Genomic DNA, 13,016 nt, shown 5'->3' with positions numbered 1-13,016 from the left:
TGCCATTGGGACATTTCATGGCGTTATCGATCTCTCTAAGTCTGTTCTCATGGGCTTCTAGCTGTTTATCCTTATCATCTTCAGCTTCCTTCCTTTCTATCAGCTTATCTTCTAGATCACTAATTCATTCTCTGCCTCATTTACCCTGGTTGTTAGAGTATCTAGTTTAGACTGCATCTCATTCATAGCATTTTTAATTTGGCCTGGTTCAATCTCATTTCTACCCTTAGAGATTCTATATTGTCAGTAATACTTTTCTGAACCCTAAGTATTGCTTTCAGAATTGCTACCCTGAAGTCTGTCTCTGCCATCTTGCTTATATCCATGTCCATTAGGTCTGTGACAGAGGCCATTGTCCCTGGTTCTTTTCTTTGTTGGGATTTCCTTCTCCTAGTCATTCTGTTGAGGGATTGTTGAGGGAATGTACAGAGTCCAAAATATCAACCACGACCCAAGCAAAATGCATCTATGAAAAAATCCAAAATAGTACAAAAGCTACCACAGATACACCATCAAAGCCACGACAATCCAACACAACACAAAAGAAAGATAAAAGAGAAAAAAAAAGAGGGGGCTGGGGAGAGAGATTATAATCCTCAGGGTGGTCACAGCAGGGTGATCTGCCTGTTCCTGCTTGATTTTTCATCTGTGTGTTAGAAGACACTATATCCCAAAATCGCAGAGAAATCAGAACTTACATATATATCAAGATAAAATTGAATAGAGTGAAAAATCGGCTAGTATGGGGTATAAATCTGTAAAACATATATGTGAAAAAGAAAATAAAAGTTAAGAAATGACTTAAAATCATAGGTTGGGAAATATGAATCTATTTGAATTGGGAACAGGGTTAAAGAAAAGAAGAGTAAGAAAAGAAACTAATAAGGAAATGTAAAATTGTAGCATGAAGTATAAGCGAGTCTTGAGGGAACACCTGGAGCTCCCTATATTATTTTCCCCTGGCACTGGAATTTTACAGTCCTGTGGGAAATAAGCTTGTCATTCACCAGTTCTTCCAGTCTGTCTTCGGGGGGAGGGGCCTGCTGCTTGGCTTCTCAGGCGTCTTTGCCTGGGTGGAGTTGCCCCTACCCCTTTTCAGGGGATGGGCTTAATGTGAGCTGCCTTTTGTTCCATGGCCTTCTTCCACTTCTCTCTAGAGGGTCAGAGCAAACGTGTTCATTTAAGGGGGTGCCCTGAACACATCCTCCAGGTCAATCCATCTCCACCTCTGCTGGTACCAAACTCCACAGACTCACACATCTTCTGGGGGAGGTGCCTGTTGCATTGATTCTCAAATGTCTTTGCCCAACGGGGAATTGCTCTGCCCTTGCCTGGGGCTAGGCTAAGTAATCTGCTCCCATTTGCTCTATGTGGCTTTGTTCCTCGAAGGCTTTCCATGCAGGTTTACAGGACAAGAATGAAAATGACAGCCTCCCAATCTCTGGCACCAGAGCCGAAAGTTTGGGTCTCCAGTCTTCTGTGAGCCCTCAGAGAAAAGCAGTCAATAACTCCTCTCTCCCTGGTCTCTGGCCGCACTCCGTGCTCACCCGGCCCTGTGACCAAGCATTTCTATCTCAGGCACAATACCCATTTGGAGTCTCCGAACCCAGCAGACTGCTTCAGCTCACTCCCGTGCCACTGCTCCTGGTTCTGCTACTTGTTGGGCCCCTGCTCTAAGATCAGTGTTTAGAGTGTAAACTGTGTAGCACAGTGTAAACTGGGCTGTGGATCACAGTTATGGCAACCCTGAGCTGAGAGCCCACTCCTCAGCTCTGTCTTTGCAGCCAGCTTCCCTGCTCTCATACCTGGGAGCTCAGCTGCACTCAGGCACCCCCTTCTTCCTGTGACCCTCAGGATCCTGAGACCACACTGTCCCGGTGAGGGTTCCACCTCCTGCTTAGCTGCCTGAGTGATATCCCTCAGCGGGGCACACTTCTAAAAGTTCTGCTTTTGTACTCTGCTGCTCTATCACTTGCCGGGAGCCCGCTGACAGAAGCTTTCTGCCCCCGCCATCAATCTTCCCATGTATTGCCTTGGATTCACTTTTCCGCACCTCCTACCTTGTGGAAGATGATTGCTTTCTGTTTGTAGTTGCAGCTAGTCTTTCCTTCCATCTCCGGTTGTATTCATAATGGTTTGATAGCTATCTCGCTGAATTCCTGGGACCAGATGAAATTAAGGTCTCCTACTCCTCTGGCATCTTGGACTCTTCTTTTCCTTAATTTTAAAAGAAGGTGACTAGAAATCTTTTTACTTTAAACTACTGAAGATAAATTAAATTGCTTTATGCATTTAAAAAATCTCTTTGTCAAATGATTCACTTGTAATAAATGGGGGGAAAATCATCTTACCCTAACTCTGATGGCTAAAATTTCAACTCTGATAGGACAGGAAGTTGAAAATCATGCAAAGGTACATTTTATAGTAGAGGGAACCTATACTCATAAATAAAAGTATTATGTTAAAAATGCATTTTGCCTTCAATTATAGGAGTTTATCTTGGATTTATCTGATCTCAGCAACAGTTCATCTGCCGTAGTTCATATTAATTGCCTCTCTGCACGTGGGACAACTCTTGAACCACATGGGATTGTTCAGGATGGAAACACTGCTTCCTCTGTTAAGTGAGCCATCCAGACTTCTGATCAAAGCATAACCTGTGGACTGTTGATATAAGGAGCTTGTGCAAGAATGTAAATCAATCACATTACTAAGTATGCTTTTTAGATACACTGTTTTTTTTCCCCACTTGGTAAGACTATCTCAATAAAGGAAGCAGTATGTGATCTATATTCTGTTGTAAACTTTTTTTTTTTTCTCGTCTTGGACCAGCACTTGGGAGTAACTCAGATCTAGATTTTTGTTTTTTGCATCTTGGTGAAGTGAACTATTGCACACTGTCTCCCTGCTACACACACCTTGACATGCCAGGTAAAATGTAATTAACACACAGTTAAGCGGAAAGAGAAAAACTTCTGGGCACCAGGAACTTAAAACTGAATTAAGAGTTTACCAATCACCCAGAGGAATATCTGAATAAACAAAGATGCCACAGTATGACTATTAATTTGGAAAAATCCATGAGACTTTCTATACCAGTAGAACTAAAAAATGAGTAAATTCTCTAGATAGAAGATTGATATACAAACATCAACAGAATGCAATTGGAAAAAAATCATTCTTCTCAACTATCATAGTAAAGATTGGATCAGGTATGAAGCAAATGGATGCTGAACTCTAAAGAGAGATATAAATAAAGAGCAGGATACTTGTGTAGTCAGAAAGTATCTCTCCACAGTTGGCTAATCAGTTGCAAAAGAAAAATAGTAACTATACAAAGAAAAGAAATTAGATAGTAGCATGACCATCTAATAAAAAATATCAATGGAGGCAAATGGATGTTGGCTTTTGGGTGAGGTGACTTGAGAAGGAACTGTTATCACTTGTGTATAATTCTGGCATAGAATGCATGTCCAGAATCTAATCATCAGGAAACACTGGATCAACTCCAAATGTGGAAGTGCTATTAAAAAGGGAAGTTCTATCTGAAGAGGGGACTGTCTTCTTCAAGAATGTCAATGTCAGTATTGACAATGGTAATTCTTGGGGGGTGGTTATGGGATTGCTTTATGTACTATTTTTATTCTTTTTTTTTTAGATTGATTTATTTGTTTGAGAGAGAGAACTCATGAGAGTGGAGGGAGGGGCAGAGAGAAAAGAGAATCCCAAGCAGATTGTGTGCTGAACACAGAGCCCTACACAGGGCTTGATCTCACAACCCTGAGATCATGATCTGAGCCAAATAAAGAGGAGTCTGATGCTCAACTGAGTGAGCCACCCAGGCACACCTACTATTCTTACTCTTGCCTCTTTTCTCTACATATGGAATTACTTCCTACTGAAAAGTTAAAAAAAATAAAAATGACTAACAGCATTCCTAAGCACCTACAATTTAAAATGTAATAAAACCCTATTAATTATAGCAATAAAAACTATCAGGTGCCTGAAGTAAATCTTTAAAAAATTGTACAAAAAATTATACAAAAAAGACCTAAATAAATGGAGAACTATTCCTGGATGGGAAGATTCAAAGTTTCAATAGCATGACAATGCAAGTTCTGTCCCCTGCCCCCCACTTTCCACCCACTAACAAAAATTCAGTGCAATTGCTATTAACATACTAACAGGGATTTTAATAGATTTGAGCAAGATGATTTTGAAAATGTATATGGAAAATGGCGGGGGAGAGTATTGAGGGGAAATTTGACAACATAGGAGGATTTGCTGTACTAGATATTAAGGTGCTATAATTGGTCTATGTAGTAGAGGCAAGATAGAGTTCATGTGCAGCCATAGGAATGCATGGAAATGTGATCTGTGACATTGAAAATGATGAAAAAAGGAAGGACTAGTCAAGAAACCTAGCTGGGACAAATAGCCATAAACATGGGAACACTACTTCTCATATCATAAAAATAATTTCCCTATGTAATAAAGACACAGCCATTCCATGGCGATTTCCTGCAAACCACCCAAAGCTAGGAGAGAGACATGGAACATATTCTTTGCCATAACCCTAAGAGGACCCAACTCTGCTGGTATATCACGGTCAGATTCCTGCCCTCCAGAACTGTGGTTTGATGCCTATTGTTTAGACCATACCATTTGTGGCAGCCCCAGCAAATACGTACAATCCATAACAGCAAGATGTATGGTTGGGTTATGATGGTGCCATTCACTCCCAGAACCTAGGCATTTGATGGAAGCTTTGAAGAAATGTCTGTAGGAAAGAAGGAGGTGCACCTTACACCAGTATGTCCTCATCTTAATTAGTTACAACTGCAATGATGTTTTTCCAAATAAGGTCATAATTCTGAGGTTGTCGGGATTGGAACTTTAATATATGAATTCTGGGAAACACAATTCAACTCATAAATGTAGTCTCTCCCCAAATTCATGTTCTCACATGTAGAATATATTCACTGTCTCCCAATATCCCCCAAAGTTTTAACCCATTTCAGCATCCAATTTCATCTGGATAGCATCTAAATCAGATATTGGTGAGGCTTGAGGGATGATTCATCCTCTCCAGCTGTGAACCTGTGAAACCAGACACTGTGCCCTGTGCTTCCCAGATATGATGGTGGGGCAGGTATAGGAGAGACACTCCCATTCCAAGGGAGAGAACCCAGAAGGGAAACAGGGGTCAGTGGTCCCAAGCAAGCATGCAACCTGAAGGGCAGATTTCCTTAGATGTGAGGGCTTGGGAATAATCCTCTTTGGCTGAGCTCTACCCTCCTTGTCTAACTGAGGAAGAGACAGTCCCACCTCTGAGCCTGTACCCACTGTGTCCTGATGTGAATGGCAGCCTTGTCAAACTCTGACCACCTCTGGGATTATTCTTTCCTTTTCTTGAAGAATAATGTATATTTCCAGATATATAGCTTGGTCGGCCCTTTTCCTGCCTGTGGAAACTTACACTGACAGCCTTCTTACATTTCATTCTGTATCTGCCTCCTTACATTCCTAAGGTTTCAGTGTTTCTGCTGATAGAACATTTACAGAAATTTTGTTGGTCTCCTGTGCAATTTATAGGGATCCAAACCATTTATCTCTAAACCCCCCAAGATACATGTTGGCCATCATCCCCCAAGCATATGGCCCACTGATATAGACACCTGAAGGGTCACAAGACTAAGGTTTTATTAGACGGTAATAAATGACCTTTTCCCAACAATAGCTAGCCCCTTCAAGGTCCTGGAAACTTTGCTTCCAAATTCCTTAGAGACTTAAACTCTCCCAACCCCCTCCCAACTTTAAAGTATATACTGGGCCACTCCTCATGACCCCGGGGCAGCTATTTCTGCCCACGGTTCCTGCCCCGTGCTTTAATAAAATCACCTTTTTGCACCAAAAACATCTCAAGAATTCTTTCTTGGCCCTTGGCTTCGAACCCTAACATCTTTTCCTACATCAGTTTTTGCCTCTTGGAGTGGTGGTGATATTTCTGTTATGCTCCATGGTTTAATAGGAATCAACCTAAGATTCACAGTTCTTGGTTTCTTTTAGAGTAAAATGGTATTTAGAGGTTACAATCAGGAGTGTGGGTCCACGTAGTGATAGTTCTTGTTCCAAACTAAGATTAAAGCATTCTTACTTAACTTTCTTGGGTTTATATCTTTATTTTGTATAAAAAACCTTGGTTCCTAAGCACATCATTATACATTTACTTTACCCTATTATCTATGTACCTATGTATCTATTGACTATCTATCATCTATCTGTCAATCATCTATATAAAAAATTTCAAAATAATGACACAGAAATTCAAGATTTCTTCATGGTTGTTTTTGTCTGTGACCTTTCCCTCTAGGTTGCACAACAACAGTATGGTTTGACGGCACATTAAAACTGTAAATCTCCTTAGAGGTTGCACCATTTTATGCTGAGACTGAAGCCTGTTCTGACTTTTCTCAACTGTAGATGAATTGCTTTTCTGACCAGATACCTTTAGGTTCTACTTTTTTTTATCTTTGAAGCTAAGTAACTTCATCAACACTTCTCTTTCAATACTGCATGTTCTATTTTGTTTTTTGCCTTTCAATTTTCCAACTCAGTTCTCTTTCATTTCGGGAACGTCTATGTTTTAATAATTTCCAGGTGCATCTGTTTTGGTCTGTTTTCTTTAGTGATAATAATTTTGTGTAAAATGAAAATCAGTCTTCTGCGTCTGTCATTGTTTTCTATCTGTATGACTTGGTTTATCTTTGCTGCTTAATTTTCTGTAATTTTCTTCTATTTTCAGCAGGATATATTTTTTAAAAGATTTTATTTATTTATCTGAGGGTGAGAGAGAGCGCTTGAGTGCAAGGGAGGAGCAGAGGAAGAAGGAGAAGCAGACTCCCCGCCGAGCAGGGACCCTGATGATCATGACCTGAGCCCAAAGGCAGACGCTTCACCGACTGAGCCGCCCAGGCCGCCCCTTCAGCAGTAGGTATTTTGCTTGTGCTTCCTCTAAAGTGTTTTGTGGTGGTACTAGATTATCGTCTGGAGACCTTTGAACTCCCGGGATCTGATCAGACCCTCTTTGCACCTTTGCCACTCACGTCACCACAGTGCGTGTTCGTGCCATGTGTCCCACTAAAAGTCACAGGACCCAGAAGTCGGTGGGTTGAAGGCACTCCCCACTCTCTTCTGTCCTTCCCATCTCACCTCCAGCCAGAGGAATGTCTGATTCCAACCTCTAAGAGCTATCCCCCCGTTGCTACAGATGGGGATGCGCCCCACAGACAGAGCCGCACATCATGCACAACTGTGTGCCATACCTTCCCTGTTGTCATCACCATGGGGCACCCCAGGGTCAAGATTATGGTCCCTGGACTGACCACACAGGCCAGTGCCCCCTCACCATTCATCGACTGTGTGATCATGGAAGCTGTTTTATCTCTCTGTGTCTGCATCCTCGTCTGTAAACACGACAAATGTCATCATATCTAGCTCAATGGGTGTGTGAGGAAGAAAGGAGTTAATATCTGTAAAGCACTTAGAATAATGCCTGGCACTCAGGAGGTGCTCTTAAGTCTCTTTCAGCTCTAAACATGTCTGAGAAAATAGGACTATCATATTATTGGGATAAGTCTCATCAAATTCTCCATCTCCATAACAACGGAGCACAGTGTGACCGTTGGGTGAGCAGCTGAGCATGACAGCAGGACCTCTGCCTCAGACCAGGGATAGACAGAGATCCATGGCTATGTGTGTGATTGGGCAACCATGCTTGTTTTCAGGCTTGGCCCTCACTTATTCCTGCTTAGAACTCTCCTAATGGGCATGTGCTTCTAACCTTTGAGGAGCTATTATCTTTCCTGTCAATAGCTGTCTGTTCAGAATATATGCTTGAACTGTGTTGTGTTCTCTATGGCTCTGTGTCATGGACTGAATTTTATGCCCCCCACCCATAAATTCCTATGTTGAAGACCCAACCCCCAATACCTCAGACTGTGACTGTATTTAAAGATAGAGGCTTCAAAAAGGTAATTAAATTAAAGCACGCTCATTAGGCTAGGTTGTAATTCAATCTGATTGGTGTCCTTGTAAGAAGAGGTTAGGGCACATCCATGCGCAGAGGGAAAACCACGTGCACACACAAGAAGATGTTTATCCACTGGCCAAGGAGAGATACCAGCCCTGCCAGAAGCCAGCCCTGCTGACATGTTTATTTTGGACGTTGCAGCCTCTAAAACTGTGGAAAATAACTTTCTGTCATTTAAGCTGTCCAACTTAATGTTATGGCAGCCCCAGCAAACTAGTACGCTCTAAATGCTCTAATGTAGAGTTAGTGCAGAAAATCCATGCTCTTTGGCACTGACAAAAAGGTCTAAATTATATATCAACAGCCAAATGGTCATGGGGCCAAGTAAATGCATTCAGAGATCAAATAAATGATAATGACATTTTGGAATCAGGCATATAAAGTGAATGTGTGGGGTTCTAAGAATCAAGTAAAATTTGAGAGCTTTCTTCCACTTCCTCAAGGAAGACTTCACTTAGATGGGATCTACGGTTGAACATAAAACAGAGTTGTGTCCCCTGAGCTTGGATGGCAGAAACGAAGAAGTTATGAAAGAAATTGATGAGCTGTTTAAGAAGAAAGGAAGAAAAAGAAAGTGGGCAGAGGAAAAAGTGGGATGAAGAATGCAAAAGGAAGGGGACAAAAAAGTTCTGCTTATAAAGATTATAGGTCATCAGAAATGTTATGCATTCCATTAGTGAAGTGATTGGCTACTCCTCAAGCCTCCTGAGATGAATGAGCAGTTCCCAGGACTGGAGCAGACCAGGCATAGAGACTGCAGGGAGAGAATGATTCAGTCGGCCCCGAGGCAATGCCAAGTGTTTGCAGGACACATTCTAAAGAGGGGGAGTCCCTGTCAGAGTGATCATGTGTGGAACTGTGCTTCCCAAGCTGTGCTGCTCATGTATATCACCTACAAACTGGAGAAAACACAGAATCAGGCTCAGTGGGTCTAGATTAGAACCTGGGATTCTGCACTTCTATCATGCTCCAGGTGATGGTTTTGGTGTCATCTCTAAAATCTCACCATGCTGTAGGTCCAAGCTATAGAAACGTTCTCCTATGTTTTTTTTAAGTTTTGTGGTTTTTCATTTTACATAAAGTCCATGATCCATTTTTTAAAGATGTTATTATTTTATTTATTTTTATATATAAAAATATATTTATTTTATTATTATTTTTTATATATAATACTTTGTATTTGTATACACACACATATATATATGCTTGCTGTTATATATCACCATCCAGGTGATGCTGACGCTGTGTAACCCACACTGGAGCCAGGGAGGCTGCAGGCCCAAAGACACATGCATTTTACTGCTGGATAGAGGGGGTCGCATTGGCAGTTTACGCTTTTGTTGACTTCTTTATTTACATCAACATTTAACTAAAAACAATCCCGTGGAATGCCTTCTCTGAAGATGGATCACATTTTCCGACTGAAACCTTGTACACTGCATGTAAAACAAATATTTAGGAAACATCTGAAAGAAGAGAGAAGAGAGCAGCTGGGGGCTTCAGGATACAAGGAATGACACTGTAGCGAGGTCCCTGGGTTCTCTCTTTCTTTGTTTGCTTGTTTTTTATTCCTCTATCCCAGACCTGGACCTGACAAAGCTCTTTTCAACAAATGATGCTGGAGTAATTGGATATCCGCAAGCTAAATAAGCAAATAAATCTCTGCCCAACCTTACATTTTGTGTGAAAATCAACTAAAATGGGATGCCTAGCTGGTTCTGTCAGTGGAGCATGCAACTCTTGTTCTTGGGGTTGTACGTTCAAGCCCCATGTTGGATGTAGAGATTACGTAAAAATAATAACATCTTTTAAAAAATGAATCATGAACCTTATGTAAAATGAAAACCACAAAACTTAAAAAAAAAACAACAGAAGAGAAATTTTCTATAGCTTGGACCTACAACATGGTGAGATTTTAGAGATGACACCAAACGCATGATCCATAAAAGGAAAACTTCCTAAACTGGATTTCATTAGTATTGAAAATGTTTGGGGGCACCTGGGTCGCTCAGTCAGTTGGGCATCTGACTATTGATTTTGGCTCAGGTCGTGAATTCATGGGTTGGGTGAGATGGAGCCCAGAGTCGGGCTCTGTGATCAGTGCAGAATCTGCTTGAAGAGTCCCTCCCTCTGCCCTTCTCCCCACTAGCTCTCTCTCTAGGAAAAATAAATAAATATTAAAAAAATTTAAGGGGTACCTGGGTGGCTCAATGGATTAGATATCTGCCTTCGGCTCAGGTCATGAATTCAGGGTCCTGGGATCGAGTCCTGTATTAGGCTCCCTGCTCAGTGGGGAGTCTGCTTCTGCCTCTCACTTTCCCTCTGTGTTCTCTCTCTCAAATAAATAAATGAAATCTTAGATGTAGATGAGGGGGTTGAGAGTGGGGGTCACCACAGTGTAGAAAAGACTTGGGAACTTGCCTCCCTTCTGGGAGAAGTGACTCCGGGGTCGGATGTAAACGGCAGTGACACTGCAGTAGAAGAGAAAGACGACCACCAGCTGGGAAAAGCAGGTGCAGAAGGCCTTGCTTCTGCCCTCCAGGGACGGGATGGCCAGCACCGCCTGGGCTCTGTGGCCGTAGGAGACAAGGATGAGCAGGAGCAGCCCCATCAGGAAGACGGCACCAATCACTGAGATCTGGAGCTTGTTGATATGTGTGTGTCTCTGCAGGCCAGGCGGATCAGCGCAGGGACCTCACAGACAAAGTCGTCAACCCGGTGGTGATGGCAAAGGGGGAGTTTCATGGTGGTGGGAGACGGCACCAAGGTGCCAAAAATCCCACTTGCCCAGACCAGGAACGCCAGCTTGTGACACAGGGGCGGGTGCATGATTACTGCATAGTGCAGGGGTCGGCACACTGCCATGTAGCGATCGAAGGCCATGATCAGCAGCAGCACACGCTCTGCAGCTCCCAGTCCCAGGAAGATGTAGAGCTGGACTGCACATCCCAGGTAGCTGACGGTCTTGTCCGAGCCCCAGAAATTGACCACCATCTGGGGGATGCAGCTGGCGGTAAGGCAGAGGTCCAGGATGGAGAGGTGGGTGAGGAAGAAGTGTATGGGGGTGTGCAGGTGGGGGTCTAGGTGAGACAGGAGTATGATGGTGGTGTTGCCCACGAGGGTGACTGTGTAAAAGACAGACACAGTCACAAATAGGGTCATTTCTAGCCTTGGCTTATCTGAGAAGCCCAAGAGGATGAAGCCGTCTGGGATGGTGCCGTTGGCATACGTATCCAGTGCCCACCTGGACCTGCAAGGAGCAACACATCAATTAGAATATCACCTCCAAGACGTAGAGAAAGTGATTTTTGATTTTAGAAAATTGCCCTTTCTTTGTTAATAGTTTCTCTAAGCTTTGACTGGCTTTTCTTTTATCTCTATCCCTTTTGGGACATTTTCATCTGTTAATTTCTTCAAACTTGGATGGTTTTGGCAAACTCCTAGAACATGACACTGTGGTGTATTATTATTTAAAACTAACCCTTCCCACTATGGACAACTTATGCCAACAAACTGGATAACTAGATAAAATGGAGAAAAACTTTAGAAACATACAAACTACCAAAACTGAATCAGGAAGACATAGAAAATCTGAAGAGATCAATTACTATTATAGAGAGTGAATCAGTAATAAAAAAAATCTCCCAAAAAAGAAAAACCTAGGACTAGATGTCTTCACTGGTGAATTTTACCAAACATTTATAAAAGAAATAACACCAAACCTTCTCAAACTTTTCCAAAAAAATCAGAGGAAGGAAAACTCCCAAATTCATTTAACAAGTGCAGCATTACCTTAATACAAACTCCAGATAAAGACACCACCAGAAAAGAGAACAACAAACCAATACCCTGATGAATATAGATGCAAATATTCTCAGTAAAATGCTAGCACACTGAATTCAGCAGCACGTTAAAAGGATCATGTCCCACAATCAGCAGAACTTATCCCTGGGATGCAAGGGTAGTTTAATATATGCAAATCAATCAATGTGATCCATCACATTAATACAATGAAAGACAAAATTATACAATCATTTCACTACAAGTGGAATAAATATTTGACAAAATTCAATATTGTAAATAGAATCATTCTTTTTCCAGATAATTCATCATTAGTGTATAGAAATATTACTGATTTCTGTTTGTTAACTTTGTGCCCTGAAACTTTACTGAATTTATTAGTTTTTTGGTGGAGTTTTTATGATTTTCTTTACATAAAGTCATGTCATTTTACTTACAAAACCACAGTTAGGAACATTTTACTTCTTCCTTTCCAATTCTGATGGCTTTTGTTTCTTTTTCTTGCCTGATTATTTCAACCTATGTCAAGGAATTTTTTTTTCTATTTTTTCCTTTTAGGAGTTTTATGGTTTCAGATCTTACATTGAAGATTTTAAACTATTTTGAGTTAACTTTTGTCAGTGATATAAAACAGGAGTCTAATTTCATTCTATTGCATGTGAATATCCAATCTTTCCAGCATGATTTCTTGAAGAAACTTTTTTTTGTGTGTTAGTTTTGGGGCTCCCTCATCAAATATTAGTTGACTATATAGGCAGGTTTTATTTCTGGGTTCTCTGTTCCATTCTTTTGATGTAGTTACCTGTTTTTATGTTAGTACCACACTGTTTTGATTACTATGACTTTATATTATAGCTTCAAATCAGGAAGTGTAATGCCTCTTGTTTTATCCTTCTTCATAATTGTTTGGCAATTCAGGGTCATTCGTGGTTCCAAATAAATTCTAAAATTGATTTTTCTACTTCTGTAAAAATGCCCCAATGAATTCTTACAGGATTGCATTGAATCTATACATGGCTTTTTGGTAGTATTGACATTACAAGAATATTAGTTCTTCTAATTCACAAACACAAGATATCTTTCCATTTATTTGTGTCTTACACTATTTCTTTCTTTCATTGAT

General features: G+C 41.2%; 1 protein-coding gene and 1 pseudogene across 3 annotated transcripts in view; one reads left to right on the top strand and one right to left on the bottom strand.

The window, feature by feature from the left end:
* Positions 1–2,792, top strand: part of NLRP3 (NLR family pyrin domain containing 3) — a 50,055-nt gene extending 47,263 nt beyond the window's left edge. For all 3 annotated transcript variants that reach the window (XR_003205800.1, XM_073889935.1, XM_025860095.1), the window contains one exon: positions 2,491–2,792. Coding sequence is in view for 2 of the 3 variants with exons in the window: in XM_073889935.1 (XP_073746036.1) it covers positions 2,491–2,539 (49 nt within the window). In the remaining variant the exon portion in view is untranslated. The remainder of the gene's footprint in view (positions 1–2,490) is intronic.
* Positions 2,793–8,157: 5,365 nt separating this feature from the next.
* On the bottom strand, positions 8,158–11,290 carry LOC112814548 (olfactory receptor 2H2-like; annotated as a pseudogene).
* Between the last annotated feature and the right edge of the window lie 1,726 nt (positions 11,291–13,016).

This window comes from Callorhinus ursinus, unplaced genomic scaffold, assembly GCF_003265705.2.
Source record: "Callorhinus ursinus isolate GAN/ISIS: 27379988/994484 unplaced genomic scaffold, GSC_fseal_2.0 scaffold123, whole genome shotgun sequence".
Taxonomy (NCBI): Eukaryota; Metazoa; Chordata; class Mammalia; order Carnivora; family Otariidae; genus Callorhinus; species Callorhinus ursinus.
The sequence above is the reverse complement of the archived record's forward strand: the minus strand, read 5'-3'. Positions and strand labels throughout refer to the sequence as shown.